At 40.1% G+C, this 21273-nt stretch overlaps 1 protein-coding gene across 1 annotated transcript; it reads left to right on the forward strand.

The window, feature by feature from the left end:
* The first annotated feature begins 4269 nt into the window (after positions 1 to 4269).
* Positions 4270 to 19930, forward strand: RIOK1 (RIO kinase 1). The gene is made up of 17 exons (XM_064663933.1): positions 4270 to 4405; positions 5640 to 5841; positions 6995 to 7085; positions 8164 to 8233; positions 8942 to 8984; positions 9643 to 9735; positions 10693 to 10805; positions 10931 to 11011; positions 11557 to 11643; positions 12212 to 12349; positions 12744 to 12847; positions 14155 to 14261; positions 15390 to 15455; positions 16950 to 17069; positions 17362 to 17415; positions 18482 to 18628; positions 19715 to 19930. The coding sequence occupies exons 1-17, from the start codon at positions 4335 to 4337 to the stop codon at positions 19823 to 19825; spliced, it is 1698 nt and encodes a 565-aa protein (XP_064520003.1). The 5' UTR covers positions 4270 to 4334; the 3' UTR covers positions 19826 to 19930.
* Positions 19931 to 21273: the final 1343 nt, after the last annotated feature.

Raw genomic sequence — 21273 nt, forward strand, 5'->3', positions numbered from 1 at the left:
ATTAAGGATAAATTTGAGTAAACTTCATCCATACTGTTACCACTCTAGTGGAGTCGTGTCATTCTGCTATTGCAAAAAAAGAGGTGACACCCTCTGTTCAGTTTATGCAAACTATTTTTCCACTAAATTCAGTGGAAATTTTCCATCTGCAAAGATGAATCAATGAAAGCCAGCATTACAAAATTATGAAAATTAAGAAGTTCACCCTTCTACAATGCCTATAGTCCTTGCACCTGCATCAAGGTCCAGTGGAGTGATAAGTCTAATGAGTAGTTGTCAGATTTTGGGCTAAATTACAGTAATACATGACTTAAAGTAAAAAATAAAAAAACCTCAAAACATGAAGAAATCAAAATTCAATTATTGGCTAACCCATTTTATTGTAGCAAATGAAGAAAAAGAAATGTTTACATTAAAGTAGTAAGAAATAAAATGTCTTCTATGCTCCATGAATTGCTCTATTTACTGAATTTTGAGAAGATTGATAAAAGGGAGATTGTACTGAAGACAAAAGTAGAAGGCAAAACCCATGTTTGAAATGCTACTGAGTTAGTCTGTTGGAAGAAGGCTATACATTTTTAAGCTGAATTTCCTAGATACTATAATAAATTTAGTGATAAACAGGAGTAGAGTTTGATCTACAATTTTTAAACTTTTGGTTTAATTTTTTCTTACATCACTTGTAACTGAAAAAAAGAAAACTATAACTAGGGAAAAGTATCTCAGATTCTGGTGGAAACCCTGTCAGAGTACTTCCTCTTTTGTTGTACTGTATTACACTGCTCTTTTTACCTATTTTCACTTCTCTGTTTGACTGTACAAGACCTAGTATATCCACCATGTTCTCATGCAAAGAATCAGATGATATACTCATGTTATTCTCTCTCCAATTTTTTGGAGGCTTTTTCTGTTGTTTGGTGGCTGCCTACCAAAAGTGTGTAATTTGTAACCCGTATAATTTTTAATTTGTAATAACTGTCATTAAACATAATTTAAATCTTAATTAAAATTTTTAATACTTCGTAACCTGAATGGGAACTGCAATGCAAATGCATTGCCCCCCACATTCATTACTCAGTTAATTCAAGGCACAACTCCAGCACCTGCATTTGATATTCTTAACACTGCTCTTTTATATTATACATCTGGGAGGCCCAGCACTTCCATATAAAATATTGCAATGTAAGTTTTATTAAAGCACTACTAATAATTTTATTGGAGAAGGGTATTTTGATCATTCAAACAGCATGAAATCCTACCATGGCTTTTTCTGGATTGGGAGTTTTGATAGCCGAGTTCAAATTATCTTCTCCAGAAAACTGTTTCTCAGTAGCGAAACCTGAGTATGTCCTGAATGGAGAGACAGGGGGTTAAGTGAGAAAATAAGACACATCTGTTATGGAAGATTCTTTAATAATGCAATCCAGCAGCGACTCCCCATTTCTACAAATGGCTCTTCATGAGGAAGTACAAGGGCCTTAACTGATAATTATTCTGGCAACAAAACATCTCCCAGTTGTTGCCATTCCCCAGCAATTCTTTTTTAATAGTGTTTCTCTCATATGTTCTCGTTCCTCTTTCTGGCTGCAGTTGCTGTTGTGCATTTTTTACCTTCTTTCTTAAACATGTTATTCCGGAGATGCTACTGCTACAGTGGAGGGGCTTGGCCAGCACTGTGTCTGTCTGGCACTGACTCTGTCAGACACAGGAGAAGCTTCTGCCAGCTTCTCACAGAAAGCTACACATGTAGCCCCCCCTGCTTTCAAAACTTTGCCACATAAACCCAATACGTCTCCCTAAAAACGTCTTCTAAATGCATTTATCTTCATGTCTTGTTGAGTGAACACAGGAAATATTACTATCTCCATTTCAGAAATGAGAAACTGCCACCCTGAGATTTGTACAAAGGGAGTTACCCAAGGCCACACTGCAGTTCAGCCTGTGACAGAGATAAATCGAGAGTTCACAGCAACCCTAGTTCTTTGTGACATAGGAGATTCTCCTTCTGAAAGTACCACTGCCTAGTGCACTACTTCCCTCAACCCTGTTGCAGATGAATTGTTTGTAGAACAGTTTGTGTCTGTTTCCAAATGAGTGCTTGAAGCCTGGGACAGAACAAAGCAAGTTGCCCTCTAAAGCTGTAGAGGAAGTTACGTGGAAGCCTGGAGCAAAGAAGGAATAAAAATGAATGTGAAAATCCTCTGGCAGTGTTATGTTTCAAACTGTCTCCTGTCATCATAATAAATGAGTATATTTACTTAAGAGCACTGAATAATTTATTGGGCAGTGACATAAACCTGTAGAATAGCACATTCTTTCTGCACATGGATTGACCCATGTGGATTAAGAGTTCTCCAGCACCTGGTTCTAGGAAAAAGATCAGCAAACAGGTGAGCTTAATCCAATTTCTGTTGAAAGAAGCTGTATACTTGGGGCGAAAGAGCACAGAACATGCCCGCACAAAGGCACATCTCACCTCCTTAAACTGGTGGCTACTCAGATGGGGTGAAGGCATAGTGTGCTGGTGGGGCAGCAACTGGACCTAAGCTGGGTGGCAGGGCTGCTGGCAGAGGTACTGCCTATTCCCAAACCAGAGATGAACCCTTGACTGCTGCTGTAATTATTTTGCAGCTAAAGAGTGCCTTAAACAGCATGGTGTCCACTGTCAGAGAGGAACCGTAGCAGTGAGTTCCTTAGGGTACAGGCTCCTGGTTTTTTTGTATGATGTCTAGCACAATAAAGCATGATGGGAATTTCCAGGTTATACAAGATAATAAGAAATATTGGGACAGTTTGCTTTTGTATGAAATCAACTTTTCCCCTTCCAGACCTCCCTTGTGACGTGTTAGGGAATTGACTTGGAGGTTGGAGCCATTGAGCAGTATGAGGCAGGGCCCTCCAGCAATGATCCCTCTCTCCTCTGGCTGGAGTCACCTGGGTCCAAGCAGAGCCATGGTACCTTCTCACACAGTTTGACCTTATATGTTTGTCTGTAGTAAAGAATGCTTTGGAAAGCAGTTATTGTACCATTCCTTCTGACTGACACTGTATTCTCTTCTGCCCTAGCAGCTGGCACTTTGTTACACAGAGGGAGCATGTAACACAAGTTTCCCTCTTTTATACAAATGAAGGAAAAAGGGATACTTAGGTTCAAGGTGCTCAAGTGTCAAAAGTTTAGGTGGCAGAACTTGAAGAAAGTCTGAAGTAAAGCTTTAGCTTTAGAAATATCAGTAACTGGCTTGTTGCTTTCCACGTTCAGATACTCTCAATGAGTTGACTTTATGGAAGCGTTGCAGATGCAAATGACAGCTATAGCATTAATTCCTTTTTAAAGGTGTCTCAGTATAAGCATCCGTGTTTTCTGCACAATCACAGGTTTTTGATACCTTTTACACATACCACTTGGATAATGGGAAAACATGTACAAAAAAAAAGACTGCATTTTAAAATTGTACCATTATGTACCAGGTAGAAAAAGCCCAGCACTCACTTTTATTTTCTTAATCCTACATTATATTGGTATATAAATAGATTATAATGTCGTTCAGTGTAAGGGGTGTTAGGACCTAAGATGCTTCTAGCAAGGCTTGAAAATTTGGAATTCTTTTGGCTTCAATTAGGTATTTATTTTAACAAAGATTGGAATTCAATATTTCAGACCATACTAAATAAAACTCTACTCAGAGTCTATTATGGAGAACACGGGTCATCAGCAGTGTCTTAGGGAAAACAACCATGAATATGTGGCAGAAATGGTCATTTCCAATCAAGAGAAGAGCACTTGAAGATGCAGTATTTTTAAGGCTGTATTATTTAATATTGTACAGGTGTGGCACAGTTGAGTACGTATTGGCAGTTGCTGTGAATTCATAGAATCACAGAATGGTTTGCGTGGGAAGGGACCTTAAAAGATAATCCAGTTCCAACCCCTCTGCCATGGGCAGGGACACCCTCCACTATTATCAGGTTGCTCTGAGCCCCATCCAACCCGGCCTCGAACAGTTCCAGGCATACTCAGCTCATCTCGGCAACCTGTTCCAGGACCTCACCACCCTCAAAGTGAAGAATTCCATCCAAACACCTAATCCAAACGGAACCTTTTTCAGTTTAAAGCTATTCGCCCTTGTCCTATCACTACATACCCTTGCAAAAAGTCCCTCTCCGGCATTCTTGTGTGCCCGAGGCCAGCCGCTCCCCGCTTCGGAGCCTGGGAAGCGGAGGCATCTCCGTCCCATCCTCGTTCGCTCGCGCTGCTTTTGGTCCCTCTGCCGGCGCCGTAGCGGCCGGGCCGGCGCCTGCGTCCCGCGAGCATCTCCATCCCGCCTCCCACCGCCATGGACTACCGGGCCATGGTGATGAGCCAGGTCGTGCCCGGGCAGTTTGACGATGCGGAGAGCTCGGAAGGGTAGGAGGCGGCGAAGGGCCGGGTGTGGAGGGGCGCTGGAGGGGGGCCGGGAAGACAGGCGGAGCGGGGCGGGGAGCAGCCCCGGGACTCGCCCGGCGCTGGCGGTGCTGCCCGAGTTACAGGAGGGGGTGAGAGGAAAGGCTGCGTGCGCTCTCCCGGCTGCGCTCTTCTGTTGTGTGTGCTGCTTTGGGACAGACGTGTTTTGGCAGAAAACCGTGACATACTTCTGACATTGCAGCATCACAGAATCATTTAGGTTGGGAAAGACCTCCAGGATCACCGAGTCCAACCTGTGACCGAACACGTGTCTCTGAATGCCACGTCCGGTCTTTCCTTGAACACCTGCAGGGATGGTGGCTCCATCACCTCCCTGGGAAGACCATTCCACTGTGCAATCACCCTTCCTGTGAAGAAGTTCCTCCTTATGTCCAAACTAAACCTCCCCTGCTGCAGCTTGTAGCCGTGTTCTTTCTTCCTGTCACTGGTTGCCTGGGAGAAGAGACTGCCCCCCACCTGGCTACAGCCTCCTTTCAGGTGGTTGTAGAGAGCGATAAGGTCCCCTCTGAGCCTCCTTTTCTCCAGACTAAACAACCCCAGCTCCCTCAGCTACTCCTCACAGGACTTGTGCTCCAGACCCTTCATCAGCATCATTGTCCTTCTCTGGACCCACTCCAGCACCTCAATGTCCTTCCTGAATTGAGGAACCCAGAACTGGACACAGTGAATTATGACATGAGTAAATCATAAGAGCTCATTTCTCCCATAAATTCTGTTTTAGGCCTACCTAACATTTTTCATGCAGGTTGTGCTGGTGCCCTGAGGTACCAGCGGGTTGACTGTCTGCTGCTGTTGAGGTTTTGTGTGAGACCTTGCCAGTGGAAATCTGCTGCAGCAGCAAGCAGCGTGGTTTGTCTCTGGTGAAGGAGCCAGCTGGCTTCATCTGGCATGTCCATCTGATTGGAGTCAGAGGGATCTGAATGTGTGTAAATGTAGAACAAATTAGAAGCCAGCATTGATGTGGTGAGGGTGATAATTTGAATGCAGTCTGTGCTCTAAAAGCAGTGACATCCTCTGTAAGCATATATTTAAGTGTATATTGCTTAAAGACAGATGAAGTGAGAGGCATCTCATGGAGAGCTAACCTTGCAAAAGCATTTGTTGGGATAAATGTATTGAATTTTTAGTGACTGTACCAATGGTTTTTAGTTATATAGACATCTGTATTTCTTTCAAGTGAATCTACAGAAGACACAGAAACACCTCAAGGTGAGGTCACTGAGAGCTGCCAGTCATTCCCACGTGAAGAACTTAATGCTGAGGAAGGAGATGGTGATGACTACAATGATGATGAAGAGGAAGATGAAGACTGGGACTGGGATGATGAGGTGGGAAGACTCTTGAAGCGCCACAATGCTGCTGGTGGGTGCAATCCACAGGTATGTTGGAGGCTATTCTGTGAGTGTCAAGGGCGCCCAGGAGCAAATGGGGCTAATCTGAAGGCTTTGTTCTCTGTTAATACTGTGTTGAGGATCAATGTAAATAGGAATTTTTCCTTGAGAGAATGCCTTTCTTTTGAGTCTGTTCCTCTGCCATGCTATCTGTATATGTACATTGTGGCCAGAGTTTATCTTGATTTTCTTGTCTCAAACCCTGCTGCTGGATTCTCTTTTTCATTGCAATTTTCCTTCTGTTCCTTACCTTTCTCAGCTTTTCTTTCTTTGCCCACCCTGATCTCTGCTGATATCCCTTACTTTTTGGTACTTGTCCTCTGTGTTTCTCGCCATTTTCCCCATCCTTTCTATTTAATTTTAAGACCCTACCTTCTAGTAACACCCAGGGTGAAACAGGTTATGTTTTAGACTTATAGTGAAGGAGGCAAAAAAAAAAGCATAGGAAATGGAGGGAGGTGCTAGAAGTGAATTAAAGTGTATGCTGTTGGCACAGAAACTCTGGTGTTGTGCAGAATGAAAAGCATATATGAAGGCTAAGAAGGATGCTAGTTCTCACACCAGCTTGGACAGCAGAGGTTCAGAACCTCATTTTTCCTACTGCTGAGATAAATTAGAGTGGTGCTGATCACAGCATGTCATGTCTGACAGCACTTGTCCTGGGTGATTTATTCTTGCCTTTAGTTAGAGTTTTATGCTATCCAATATTAGTCAAACCGAGTTCAGGTGTTAGTTGTATTTGGAGAGGACTACCTGTAAGAAAAGACAGCATCTTGTAAAGTTTTCTCTGTTCATTACCTTCGCATTTTTCCCTCTCAATTGTCTCTATGTTTTTGTTTGCTATTTCCCTTCCTTTTAGAGATAGAAAAGATGCTATATGAGAGACTGGCAGCCTCCTAGACTAAAAATAACCCTGGTTTAGGGCACATTTCTAATTTTAACTGAGTTAAAATTAGCTGTATTTTCTTTTCTTGAATTAAGTAAAATCTGATGTTAATCTATATCTGTTTTCTCACCCTTTGTGGTTTTCTTGTTATAGCTTTAGGCATAGGCATTTGAGCTGAATTTTCCAATGATATTGTCTGTATTTCAAAGGTCTGTGCGCAGAAGGCAACTTACAATAACAAATCCTTTGTTTCAGGCAAATAGACAGACCCCTAGTTGCTGTTCAGCAAAAATGTCCACCCCTACAGACAAGGTTTTAAGAAAATTTGAACACAAAATTAATTTAGGTGAGTACAATTGTATTGTCTTCTCTTATGAAAACAGTTAACACTGTGACATTCTCGGACTAACTGTGCTTACATTAAGCCAGAACTCACTGGAATGAATCACTTAACCATTACCAGACAGATTAAAAATGGCTTTTGCATACTTAAAGTTGCCTTTAGTCTCCATTAACTGGCTGTCCTACCCCTTTGTCTCCACCTTCAGAGCCTCGTGGCTGTTGGTTTTTTAACTTCACCTTGACTTCTCCAGACCACATAAAGTTCTCTCTTCCCTAGTTTCTCTGTAGGAGCAAACTGTTTGGTGTGGAGGGAGGGTGTCAACTCTCTGTTGTGTTATTGGTCATTCTCACAGCTGCTACCACAGCTACATTTTCTAGACAATTATAGTCCCCTGTAGTATTAGTGTGGCACATTATGCAACAGTTCTCTCACAGGGGTAGAGTTTCTGTGATAAGTGAGGAGGCTGCTGTCCTAGACGGTGTAGTTTGATGGTTACCATGAGATGGAAATGGCTGCTCGGCACAGCCTGGTAGGACAGGGTGTGATTGGCACCTTTTGACAGGGTGGTGATCAGAGGCTGTGTTTTCCTTTATAACAAAGTGGTGCTAAAATAAAGGTTGCTGGTATGTGTAACCAAATACAGCAGCTTTTATACATTTAGACATTTAGCATTTAATCAAACACCATTTAAATATATTGTCAGAGAGAATCCGGGAGCCTATTGCTTAATTCTGTTCAGAAAAATGGCATTTGATTGTGATAAGAGAAGAGCAGACAAATTTAATGGTGAAATGTTGTCCAAAAGGCATTACTTCTGGATGGCATCACATCTCCAAGTCTGTGGAACTGTCTCACTGTGTTGTTCCCTTAGAGTCCTACTTTGAAATGTAGACAGAGTGGAGAGCTAGGTTAATCCTTAGCGTGTAGCTAAGCTTCTCTGCTTGTTACAGGGAGCTCTGCCTATGTTTTAACATTGTGTTATGGCAAATTGGCTGGCAGCAGAATTCCAGGGGCAATTTCATAGGAAACTTCTTTGGGTTTGGGGTTTTTTTTCTCATTTTTTTTCTAATGTGTTTTTCAGATAAGCTGAATTTTGATGACTCCGTTATAAACAGAGTCACAGAAAAGTCTAGACAGAAAGAAGCAGATATGTGAGTATTACTTGTAGTTCTGTTTTCACTTAAATAATTTGAACCCAGAAGTGTAGTGCTTATTTCCTTATTTTGAAAAGTTTGTTAAGAAAAATGAAATTTAGAAGTGGTCTGTGCGCAGTTTGCCTTTTAGTCTTAAACTGTTTGGTTTCCAAAAAAGTTGTCTAAATCATTCCAAGATTTTGATCTTTCTGTCACTGGTAGCACATCAAATTGTGTTGGTGTTGTAAGACGTAAGTGACAGGTGTCATTCCCTTAGAAAAGGCTATTTTATCTCTGTTACTCTTTTTTCTAGACAGAGATCCTTAAGCAGTTGGGCTAAAAAGGTATTAGAAACCTTTTGAAGTTTGCTCCTGATGATTTGGTGAGGGAAAAGTAATTCTTTTTAAGATTTTTTTTAGGCCTGTAGCTTATAGCTGTAAGTTGTAAAGACAGATACTGTTTTCTCCTGAACGAGCATAATTCAGCACAGGCAAGAAGATATCTATAAAAGTGAAGGACACTGATGGTCATGGGTGGTGGTGGTGATTTGTTGTGGGGTTTTTTTTAACATTCCTCTGCTGGCAGGAGAAACCTTTGCTTCTGTATAAGCTGAAAGCCTTACTCCTTGAGGCTGTCACCTTATCTTTGATACAGAATGTCGTGATTTGCTCTGTCAAAACTGAGTCCATATGTGGGATTTTATCATTTTATTTTCACTTCTGCTAGGTACCGAGTCAAAGACAAGTCAGACAGAGCAACAGTAGAACAGGTAAGTCCTTAATTCATCAAATTTCTCTTGACCAGAGCAAATAATGTTGAATTTTGGAATCACTGATAAAACAGATACAATAGCAACTGAGTTTACTTTGGAATTCTGTTCCCTTGTTATCCTGAAGAGACCTGTTGTTTCTTTTGTGTATATGAAGGTTGTACTTGCTTCCATAAACATTTTGGAGCTCATTTTTGTGCTTAGCATTGTGTTCGTATATGCAATGCAGAATTCCAAAATTCCAAAGAACAAGAAAAAATTCTAGGTTTGCCTTTTTCTTTTTTTCTTCTTTAGCAAGACTGAACTAGTACTGGCCCTAAGCCACATAGCTGCTTTATTTCAGTTATGATACTGTATCCCAAGAGAAACCTTATTTTAAAACATTTGATGCAACTATGTGTGGGAAATAATTCTCTTTTTCTCTTCTAGAGCTAACTCAAAGACATATGCTTAGCTTAAAAAAGAAAAAAATTAATAATGTTGGCAGAAAAAGTGAAGTATCATTCTAGAATCATGCCAGAATTCTGAGTGGTTGCTGTTTGGATTATCATTTAATCCTTGAGAGTAGTCTGATGCCATGGATCCTTTATTATGGTACTAAGACTGGACAGTATTATTAAGTTTTATCCTGTGCTGACTTTTCTGTATTAAATTTGAGGTGTTGGATCCAAGGACCCGAATGATTCTCTTCAAGATGTTGTCTAGAGGTGTCATATCAGAAATCAATGGCTGCATCAGCACAGGGAAAGAAGTAAGTTTTATTGAAAGTGGCATAGTAGTCTCTTTTTTTTCAACAACCTAGGCAGAAGTTTATGGTGCTCAGAAGATATACTGAAAGACTTGGGTTTAGTACTAGCTTTTTTGTGTTGCTTGGTTGGTATGAAGTTATCATAAGATAAAAGGCAATTTATGTTAAAGGAAACCAATTTTCCTAAGTATGAAAGATTTCTAAAAATGCTTAAATGTTATCTTAAATTTGTGGATCTCGTTAATTGTATCTTTCCATCAAAATTTTTTGAAAAGTTATGTATACACCTAATTTTATATAGTGCCTGAAAAAACACACCAACCCAGGTAATTCTTTCTTCATGTGAGACTCTTGCATGCAGATCAGCAGACACGGAAGTATCTAAATGGTGTAACAGAATTCTGTTTAAAATACTATTAAACCTCCATTGCTTTTACAAAACTATCATGTTTGTGTGCTGTTATTATCAAGTAATGTTGCAGATAATTAAAACTAGACCACCGATTTCCAAGTAAATTAATAAATCAGTTTTAGAATGCCTAGTCACCTAGGCTGACTAGTTTTCTTCCAAGTCCTTGGATGCTGATTAAAGATATACTTCCACCCTGTGTAGAAGTGAAAACATGAGATATTTGGGCCATGCTTTGGGGACTAAATAGTGCACAGGCTCAAGTTAACTGTTGACACAGGGACTTGTTTCAGTCTCCAAAGTGAGACACAGTTTTCTTGTTCAGTGTTGGTTTTGTCCTGTAGTAGCCCTGCCCCGTGTTACATACTTCCTGTAAGCTGCCTCATAGAAAAAGGGTTGCCCTTGTGTTCAGTCTCACTCAGCTGGGTGCCATGTAGGGGCTGGGGTGAGATCGGATCTTTTCCGGGTGTCAGAAAGAGAAGAAGAGGGAAGATTATGTTGCTTTAAAGAGCTTTTCTGTAATGTTGTTTCTTTCCTTTGTAATCTGATAGGCTAATGTATATCATGCTGGTACTGCAAATGGAGAGAACAGAGCAATAAAGATTTACAAAACCTCTATTCTGATGTTTAAAGATCGGGATAAGTACGTGAGTGGCGAATTCAGGTGAGTTTGACTTCTGCCTGGTTTTACTTGGGAAGTGGGATTGTTTGAAAGGTGGTAAAATCACTGGTGCTAATACTGCATTGATTGGCTAAGAGTCCCTGATGTATTTTCTTTTTTATTTAAAGATTTCGTCATGGATACTGCAAAGGCAACCCAAGAAAAATGGTGAAAACCTGGGCTGAAAAAGAAATGAGAAATTTAATAAGGTGATTTTTTCCAGTTTTTATTTCATCATGCAAGGGTAACTGAAACTTTTAAGTTTATAGGAGGTACTCTCCTATTGCTAGACTGTGATTATCCCTATCTTTTAGGGTCTCTGGAGTGTTCAGGAAAGTGTCTTAAACTTCACTATGGGAGAGAAATTAAAAGGGGAGGGAGGAATAAAGATATTCTTTTGTTTTACTGCTCATGCTCTAAGCTCTTCAATGTCTGAACTCTGTCTGACATGATTGAACAGCAAGAAAAAGCTGGAAATAGCTGCTGCTGAGTAGCAGCATGCTGTGTGATATAGGTTAATCTAGGATTAACCTGAATTGTGTAAAGACTCTTTGTCTGACACAGGAATGCTTAGAAAAGGGTCAGAGCCAGAATGGTTGTGGCTTTTTATATGCATTTCCTAGTTGTTCTTCACAAGTGAGAGTTTCCTGAGCTCTTACTGTGTATTATGTTTAAAGCAACAGAGCTCCTTTATGCACTAGTGCAATGCAAATAGCAGAGTTTGATTTTATGTTTTTCTGTGGCTTTGTTTCAGGTTGAATACAGCCCAGATACCTTGCCCAGAGCCAATTATGCTAAGGAGTCATGTGCTTGTCATGGGCTTTATTGGTAAAGGTGATAGGTAAGTATCTTTGGAAAATCAAGTTTGTTTTGTTTGCTTTTTTTTTTTTTGTTTTAACAGTAGCTTTCCATGAAGGCTTATTAAAACCAAACAAACCAACCCTCTGAATTTACCTATTATTGCTTCAGGCCTGTAAAATTAGCATGTTATTCTTATATGTGCACGTGACTGGAATACCCAGACATTTGCCAGATACTACTGCAGGCAATCTGTATGATTCTGAAGCTTCAGTTGTGTGCAAAATTAAGTCGTAAATTGGTTTAAGCGGAGATTAAGGCTGGAAAGGTTTGCTAATCCTACGTGAAGATAGCTCATAAGTTTTGTAGCACAAACATTAATGTAGCATGGTCCAAATTACTTCATGTTGGAAACAGAGTTCCAGTATCTTTGGCAAGCATGTAGCAAGGTTTGCTGCCCTTCATGATAGCTCCTTGAACTTTGTTGCTCATGCTGAATTGCTTGACATACCTACTCAGTGGAAGGATCAGATACAGCAATTAAAGCATTTGCAGCTGGTACAAAGAAGGAAAAAGTATTCACTTTCTGTTATTTATATTGTAATTTCAAGGCCTGCTCCTCTGCTGAAGAATGCTCAGTTATCTGACTCCAAAGTCCGGGAACTGTACCTACAAATCATCCAGTACATGAGAAGAATGTACCAAGATGCCAGACTTGTTCATGCAGATCTCAGTGAATTTAATATGCTGTATGTTTTTAACCTTCGCTCTGAATTGTGACATCTAAAATGTATGCATTGGCAATGTCTGTAAGAGTACTAAAGTACCTTTAAGGGAGGGTGGGGTCCTTTTTGTTACTGGGTTTTGTAACTTCTGTAATTAATTATGTAGCTTTTAGCCAGATTTGAGCTTTCTCTGTTAAAAAAAAACCCAAGCAAACAAACAAGCAAACCAACCCCACAAATAAGAAACAAAAAACCCAAATAAAGATAAAAAAACCTCGCCAAAACTACCAAACAAAGCCCCCTCACAACCAGAAAAAAAACCCCCTCAACTGGGGGAAAAATTAGTGAGGTATCATTTTTATAATTATTTTTTTTTTATGGTGGAGTTAGTGCAGCTCTGTATGGGGTTTTTTTGCAGATACCACAGTGGGGATGTGTACATAATTGATGTGTCTCAGGCTGTGGAGCATGACCACCCTCATGCACTGGAGTTCCTGCGAAAAGATTGTGCCAACGTTAACGGTGAGTGGGCTGCACTTCAACCCTTGTTCTGACAAGCTGGTTTATTTAGCAAGTTTAACTGTGTTCACCTGTGTTCTTTCAGGTGTAACTGACTGTAGAAGCTGTCAAAATTCCATTAAAATACTTCCTCTCCTATGTTCTCATGACTTCCTCAAGGAGCAGTGTACTGTGCTGAGTTCAGAAGAGAGTAGCCTATTTTGCCAGAAGTTATCTGGCCAAAATGAGTCACCCGGCTGAATCTCAGATTTATGATAGATATGAGTCCCAGACTGCAGCACTGCCCACTCCAGTCTTCCCTTACTTAAAATACTGTGCAGACATACTGATGTGTTTCCTTCTGTGAATTGAATCCACATTTGGAATTCCTCAGCTGGCAAGAAGTTACCTTATGTTATAAAGTTCCCTGTGCTTACTTGTCCAGGGCAGCTGAGAGGATGGAGGCGTAGAGTAATTAATTAGAGATGTTATCACTTGTCATAGTATTTTGATAAACAAATTACCTTGACTGTTTTTCTCTTGAGAATTTGGCCCTCATATGTGAGTCTACATGTTGTGTAACACACACACCTCCTGTTAGGGTGTGTCTCTGAGGACAAAAAATCTCACTGCAGCCTGCTTTTGTCCCCCCTTTCTTTTCAGGTTGACTTTTTTCTTATTTTACAGAGACTCTCAAAAGTCTGTGCAAAAAACTGTGTGCATTTTGATGCAATATGTCTGTTGATACCCAGTATGCTAATTTTTCCTTACTACTTTTCTGGTCGTGGATTTCTAGTAACTCCTTTCTGGCTTTTGTTTGTTTTCTGTCACTGCAACTTTCGCTGTCTAGTTTTCCTACAGAGTCTCTAAGAAACATCTTGCCCTAGCTGTGATCATTGCAGAGACTTGTGGTTCCATAGGCACAGAGAGGTGCCTCCAAAGTAAATTTTGTTTGTTCTTTCTGTGATTAATTTCTCATAGTGAGAGAACTTCTGAGAACTTTAGTAGGAAATGCTTATTAAGCAGTCCTCTGCTTAATTAAACTGCCTATTTAGCAGTTCTCTGCTGTTTTTCAGTACAGAAGTGCAGCCTCAGATTTTGGTCATAATTGACTCAAGAAACCAATTCTGAGTGTACTATTGAGGAAAATTCTAGTATGTGGTGGATCATAATTAGGCTGTACTGTGTTTCAGTGGATCCTTTTGTTTCTCTGGCAAAAGTTTGAGGTCTCTATTCCTTATTGGAAATACATTTTTTCACTTTATCATCATAGCTGCATTTTTTAGATGTAATTACTTATAGTTTTTGTCTCTGCCCTTGTCTCCTGGTAGACTTTTTCCAGAAGCATAATGTTGCAGTGATGACTGTGAGGGAGCTGTTTGAGTTTATTACTGATCCTTCTATCACAAGTGAGAACATTGATGACTACCTGTCTAAGGTAAGACCTCATGGCCTTGTTGCTTATGTAGGAAGACTTGAACAATAAAATCAGATGTAGTTCAAGCTCTTTCATCTCATTACTCTACATCCTGCTATTGAAGGAAGATGGTATACGACACTGGTATGCTAGAGCTTCAAAAACACACACAGGTCTTTTCCATTTATACCATTATGGAGTGACAACATTTTCATTCTATGTTTTCTCAAAAACTCTGATTGTGAAAACTCAAATGTCTGTTTGAGGTGCTACTAAAACCAGGATGGTTTAAATTAGTTCTTTCTTTTTGGTAAGGAGAAGCTCTGCAGAAATATAACCATGCTTATATAGAGAGTGGGATTAAGAATGCAGATTTGAGCAGGATGGGCTGAGGGGAGAAGGGAATGACTAGGACAGTGTTACTTCAGGGTACCTGATCTTGCTTGCCAAATACAGCTGCTGGCAGAAGACATTGTGTCTAGGAGGAACTGAAGTTATTCAGTGCTGCTAGCAGCACCCCTGTATTTCATCTCTAGCTGCCAGTCCTCTGCTCCCAGTTAGATATTTCTTTAGAAAGGAGTGTGTGTGTAAGTGCTTTTTAAGTTAACACAAGAAAAATGGGGACCATGTATGTCATGCTAAGAGTGGAGATTTGACATGTCTTTCCTGTTCAAGACCACATGAATGTGGTCCAAATAACAGTACAGCATGCAGAATTCCAGCTGTTGTGTACTTTCTCTCATACTGGAGGTTGAATGAGAGTGAGCTGTGCCATGTGGCTCCTCTGGCTTGCTTGGTGTGCATGAGAAGAGCCAAGTTCCAGGACTGAGCACTGCTCATTGTATTCTCCTTGTGCTGTTATGTCCCGTAGCCATGCTGGGCCTGCCATAATTTGGTCTGGGAGGAGCAGCAAGTGTGTTTTCCCCTCTATTAACAGCCCCGATCTTTAGTTGTAAGTGTGCTTGCAGCAGTGCTGGTTACCATTAGGTGTCGCTGAAGTCATTCCCATAGGGAAACCTGGAGTGCGTGCGAGTGACAGTGAAATACAGGGAGAAACATAGATGAGAGTAGTTAGTTGGATGCGATTCTAAAGAGTTAGCGATGAGATTCTAAAGAGTGATAACTTTGTATTGTTTTGTATTTCTTTAGGCGATGGAAATAGCATCGAAAAGAACAGAGGAGGAAAGATCCAGTCAAGATAAAGTGGACGAGGAAGTGAGGATTTCTGTTTCTGCTTTAAAATAATATTAACCTTGCCTCTTCTAAACAATGAAAAGTGTTCTATTTTATTTGTCAAAATGCACAGCTGATGATAAGCAAAACATTGTTTGTGATACTGAGATGTCTTGAACTAGTTGAGATGTGAAGTATTAAGGGATGCCATGTGTAAAAGCTGACAGCAATAAGCTGTTACAAGACAAATACACCATTTCCTAAACAAGTTTGTTTGCTTGTAGCTAGATCCTTGCTTGTAACTAGTTCAGGTTTAGTTAACAAAAAACAGAGTGGAGAGATCTGATTATGTTGGTGGTTTTGGACCAGTGATACAGAAACAGGCTATTGGGATACATGCATTGATCAATTTGCTAGTCACAGTCTCATTCAGTTTTTCCATTGCTTTTATATTAAGTGAAGCCATTTCAAGTCCATTACAGAAAGCTGCTAATGTTTTGAAAAGGCTTGATGTAAAGATACAACCATTTCTATCTGTTCCAGAAGAGTTAAAAAAACCCCGAAAAACAAACCAGAAAAAAACCAAACCTCTATCTTTGGAGTCAGTACTACTTGATTTATCGAAGACTTTTCTTCTTCTCTTGAAGCTCTGCACGTTTTACTAACTGCTTCAAGATTGACCAAGGAAAGATTTTTTTTGTTTCCCAGGATATCCTCAGAATACAACTTCTGTTCTATAGTCAGATGCTAGTGTTTTGTAACAAGTCCATCTTTTGCAAGCCAATTATTCCTTTGTTTACGTGAGGTACTGACCTGTAACAGAAATGGTTTCATAGCATCTAAGTTCAGTTTATTTCTCATAAACCTCTCATGTGACCATGGCTAGTTAGTGTCACTTTCTTAACAAAAGAGCAGAGCTGATTAAGGGCAAGCTCTGTGGAGGCTTCTGCTTTGTGCACAGCACTTAGACAAGCACTGATGATCACGAAGTGAACTGAATTTGTATTAGGATTGAACGGATACCATGAAAAAGAGAAGCAAAATGCCTCTTTCTAATCTGGTAAGGTCATAAGTTTGCTGGAAGACTGTTTCAAACACAAATTTTAAAGTATGTTGTTGATACTGCAATAGTTTTTACTATACTATACTGCTGCAGGGATCTTTTTTGAGTTCGTCTGTAGGTTGAAACAGGTTTTATATAAATATATAAAGAGATGCTTTTGGAAGGCATTGTAAATATCACAATAAAAACGTTAGAAAAATCCTTAGAATATAAAGCCTTAGGACTCAAATAGGTTTAAGAGATAGTTGGAAGGATTGGGGAAGTTTGTTAGTTGCCTGGAGGAGCAAGAGGAGCCTTATTAGTCATGATCTGTCAATAATACATAGGTTGCATGGTAGTGAATGACTGCTATGTCAATTTTTTGTTTCTCTGAGTCTTTGTGATTATTCTTTTAAGGATGCATAATTAGGAAAGAAAAACATTGTGACACTGTATGTAAATAAGTAAGTCTGTGTTTCTTTTCACTCTGCCAGGTATTTAAGAAGGCTTACATACCTCGAACTTTGACTGAAGTCAAAAACTACGAGAGAGATGTGGATATTATGATGAAATTGAAAGAAGAGGATATGGCATTGAATGTTCAGCAAGATAATGTGAGTAGACATGCTGAGACACTGCAGAAAAAGAGGGAGGGGATATGAATTCTTCTTACTGGAAACTGATAGCAGCAAACAAAACCAGAAGCTTTGTAACCAATGTGTTGAGTACTGAATCCAGTATCGTACTTCAAAATTGTCTGGTTAGTGCTAATGCTAGTGTTGTGGGGTTTCTCTTGGTCTTTTTTTTCTTTTTTTTTAATTTATGTTCAAATAATAATTTTGTCTGGGCACAAAAAATTAAGACGTATTTTGATAATTTAATTTCTTTCTCTCTCCCTTGATGTAGATTCTCTACCAGACTGTTACAGGACTAAAGAAGGATTTGTCTGGTGTTCAGAAGGTGAGAGGGTCTTTTTGAAATCCTTCATTTTAGCCATCTTCAGAAAGGGGCTTACAGGTAGCACAGAGAATGCCTCATCTTGCAGCTGGCACCATGAAAGAAGCCTCTTGTCTGCAGAGTGACCATTTATGTCCAGGATGTGTCTGGCATGGCAGCGTGTCTGCACAATACAGGAATTGCTTCCCTTAACTGTGGTCAATGCTTGGGTTGCTTGAAATGAAATGAAAATCCTTGATATGGCTGTGATCTCTAAAGTTAAGGTGCAGATGAGGGAGTGTTTTCCAATTATGGAAAATGTAATCGATTTAAGTCATAGCACAGCTGCAAGTTTTGATATATTCAGAATATCTTTGCTGTAATATTGCATAAAGAATAGCCCTGCAGTATAAGGCATAAGATATTATGTCTTACTATATTTGAAGTACTTGACAGTGACATTGGACTGTAAAGTACATTGGATAAGAAGTTGGATACAGATCAGCTGTAGCCTGCAATTCAAGATAGAAGCTGTGTGTGGATTCCCCCTCCTTACTTTGTAAATGTTATCTTGCAGTGGTGTAGACTCTGATTTAAAATGGAAATATAAACATGGATGGGATCAGGCTGTAGCAGAGTCTCCAGGCTTGTTTAGGAATAAGTGAGTTTTCCAGTGTAGATATTTGTGTTTGCAATATAGTATACATACAGTGCCCCCAAGGTGGATTTGAGTATGATCCAAGATAATTAAAAATTGGATTCCATGTATGTTAGCAAATCGCTGTTTAACTTAGGGAAATTAGTTTGGGAGTACAAATAACAGCTGTGCTGTGAGACCTGACCTAAAAGAAACTTTGTTGTACATTCTAGATTCCTTGTTCTTAATTTGTTTAACCTACTTTTCATTCTTTTTCTTGAGACTCAGTGATGGCTGTAGTAAAGGAGATGGCATCAGCTCTCTCAAGGGTTTCTTTGCAGCAGATTCTGTTCTGGTTTTTTAAGAAATATATATATGTATACATAATGTATATATGTGTGTGTGTTTGATTTCTTGGGTTTGATTTGATATAATTCTTTATTTATCTTGCAGATTCCTGCTCTTCTTGAAAAGGCAAACCAGTCAGAAACAGACTCTGATGACGATAATGATGATGGCAGCTCAGAGGACTCTGATTCAGGCTGTAAAGAATCTGTACATCCCAAAGATAAACCTGCTGAAGTTGGCATGGACAAAAAGGTCAGCTGGCTAGGAATTATTTATTTTTCCCACCTCTGCTTATGTGGCATGAAAAAATCCAAACTTAGTGGTTTTTGCTAATTCTTGTCTGAAACAACAGAGCAGAGACAGTGAATTTCATGCTTTATTAGTGATGTTTTTATGTAGAGCAACATGTAACACAGCTCTCTGTAGCCTAGGCAAAGATAGGAGAGAGGTCTCTCAGGGAATTAGAGGGGTACACAAAGCAGAATTTAGTGAAGCCTGGACAGCTTTTCAGTGCTTCTGGCTACTCTTCCAGGCTTTGGTGTTTGGTTTGTGGTTGTGATCACTGATCAACTTCCTTGTGCCCAGGGAACTGAGACCACTTGACTTACAGAACTGGAGTCTTGGTGACAGTGTCTATACCTCAGTGGCTTTTGCAGAACAATTAGTACAGACTGGCTACCTTTGCTGGGGGGCAAGAGTTGTAATGCAGTCATGCAAAGCAATTATGGTTAGGGTTTGAGTGGGTTTTTTTAAGGCTTTGTTTTCTAAACTGCAGAATAATTATGCTCAGTTTTGGTCAGGCTCTTCTGCAGAGTATCACTCATAGGTGAGAGCCTTTTGGCAGACTTTTAGGTGTTGTGCAAAAAAAAAATAGAAGCGTGAAACTTGTTGGGCTTAAGGGATTGAAGATTTGGGAGTTTGCTGTTGGGTTTTTCTTCCGAGAAAATCTGTCAAATAAAAATACGGTGCTCTACTAGACACTTTATACCAATGTGGAGCTGCTGTCTTTCAGATATGAAGCAGAGAAGTCTTGGTCACTTCTCATCATTATTGATAGGTTCCCTTTCTTCAAAGGTTGCATGAAATGGATGTTTTAACTAGTTTGAATTTTGCCTTGTCATTACCAGTGTGTAGGTCTTGGCTCCACCCCAACCTATACTTGTTTTTTCTTTTCCCCTCACTATTCCTATTGATTTTTATTTTTTTTATTTCTTTCTCTTGATAATCTTATTTTTATGTCATGTGTTAAATTAACTTGCTAATGTGACAGTTGATTAACTTGCTCAAAATCACTCACTCCTTTCTATCTTTAACTGAATGGTGTGTGATTATTTATAGGAAAGGAAAAAGATGGTTAAAGAAGCCCAAAGAGAGAAGAGAAAAACCAAAATCCCAAAGCATGTGAAGAAGAGGAAAGAAAAGACTGCAAAAATGAAGAAAGGCAAATAAAATCAGCTTTGGCTTGGAGAAAGGGATGATGTGTTGTGAATTAGTCAGTTACCATCTTTTTTTCTTTTTTAAAAAATTAAAAATCCTTTATTTATATATGTACAATATGAACTATAAGGGTGGTTTTGTTAGTAACATGGTGTAATTGTTTGAACAGAGGGTATGCCATGGGTTTCTCAGTGGGAAGAATGAGTTTAACACTTGTGCCTGTTAAAATTCTTTACCTGTGCAGGTTTAACTTGTTGTGAAACTCACACTGATTTGGTCCTGCGTTCTTACTCCCCTGCCTCACATTGCATACAAGCAAGTTTGGTTTGTTCCAGAGCAGTGATTTCATTCAAAGAGATTCTTGGAGAGGGGAGAATGGCGATTCAAAGGCCCGTGCCTTCTTCACAGTATGGAAGCAGATTGAGCAAGCTGTCTTCTGCAGGCTGTCAGTCACCTGTGGATAACCCTGCAGGCACTGTGCCTTTGCTGCCTCCCTGTGCTTGCATCAGCTTTGATGCTTTCTTACTGAAATCTGAGTTTTGTGGTTTGAGGGGCTGTCCTAATTGCCCAGTGCCTTTCTGAACTAATCAGGCAGGTGTACCCAAACAGACAGTGTCTGATTATTTTTGTCTTTTTTTCTGTCTTGGATCCCAACATAAGGCACTTTTTCTCTTAAGAGTGTTACTAACCCTCTATTTTGTAAGCTGGTCAAATGAGTATTTGCTGTTTAATCGTGTGTGATTGAATACAAGGCTTTGGCAAAACGCCTTCATGGTATGGCTCAGCATTGCCAGTTTGTGTTGTGCTGAGATACCCCAGCTCTCAGGGAGGAGCTGGCAAAGCTTTACTCGTAAGTGACCTGCCTCTGCTTGGGCAAAGGTGTCTGAAGACAGACCACCTTGGCAGCTCTCTTGGCAGCTGCTTTGACCGCTGAGGCTGACAAGTGTTGGGAAAGGTGTTCTCCTCACACAGTAGCCATCAGCTGTCTTTCCCCTCTGCCTGCTGTTTCAGAACTCCTTGTGGCAGCACAGAGAAAAGTTCTGATTCCAGTAAATGTCTTGATATGTTCTCCCACATTAGGGGTGGAGTTGATGCCCTGAGGATTTGTGCTTACAGGACATACATCCTCTGATGACGGACGACGGCTTTTATCCATCAGTGGATATTCAACAATGATGAGTTGGCTAGGGGCAGGGTCAGGATTCCCTCTGTCTGCCCCTCACCTTCCACGTCCAAAAGAGAGAGCATATTGGCCAATTGCACATGTGGCTACACTCCCCAGATTGACCTTCGCAACCTCCTTTGTGCCTTTGATTAGAAAGCCAATAAGAGGGGAACCAACCATTGCTTCCAGATCTCTCTCTCTCTTCCTCTCCCCTCTGTTTCTCCCTATCCACGCAGGGATTGATACACTCTCACATATAAGTGTAGACAGTATGGCTGGAGCGTGTTGGGAAGCA

The sequence above is a fragment of the Pseudopipra pipra genome, chromosome 1 (genome assembly GCF_036250125.1).
Source record: "Pseudopipra pipra isolate bDixPip1 chromosome 1, bDixPip1.hap1, whole genome shotgun sequence".
Classification (NCBI taxonomy): domain Eukaryota; kingdom Metazoa; phylum Chordata; class Aves; order Passeriformes; family Pipridae; genus Pseudopipra; species Pseudopipra pipra.

Bases quoted from the DNA above. Each gene is read 5' to 3' on its own strand.
- RIOK1 (XM_064663933.1), top strand. From the start codon at position 4,335: ATGGACTACCGGGCCATGGTGATGAGCCAGGTCGTGCCCGGGCAGTTT. The intron at 10,806-10,930 runs GTGAGTTTGACT...TTTTATTTAAAG, and splicing joins TACGTGAGTGGCGAATTCAG to ATTTCGTCATGGATACTGCA. The intron at 11,644-12,211 runs GTAAGTATCTTT...TGTAATTTCAAG, and splicing joins TTTATTGGTAAAGGTGATAG to GCCTGCTCCTCTGCTGAAGA.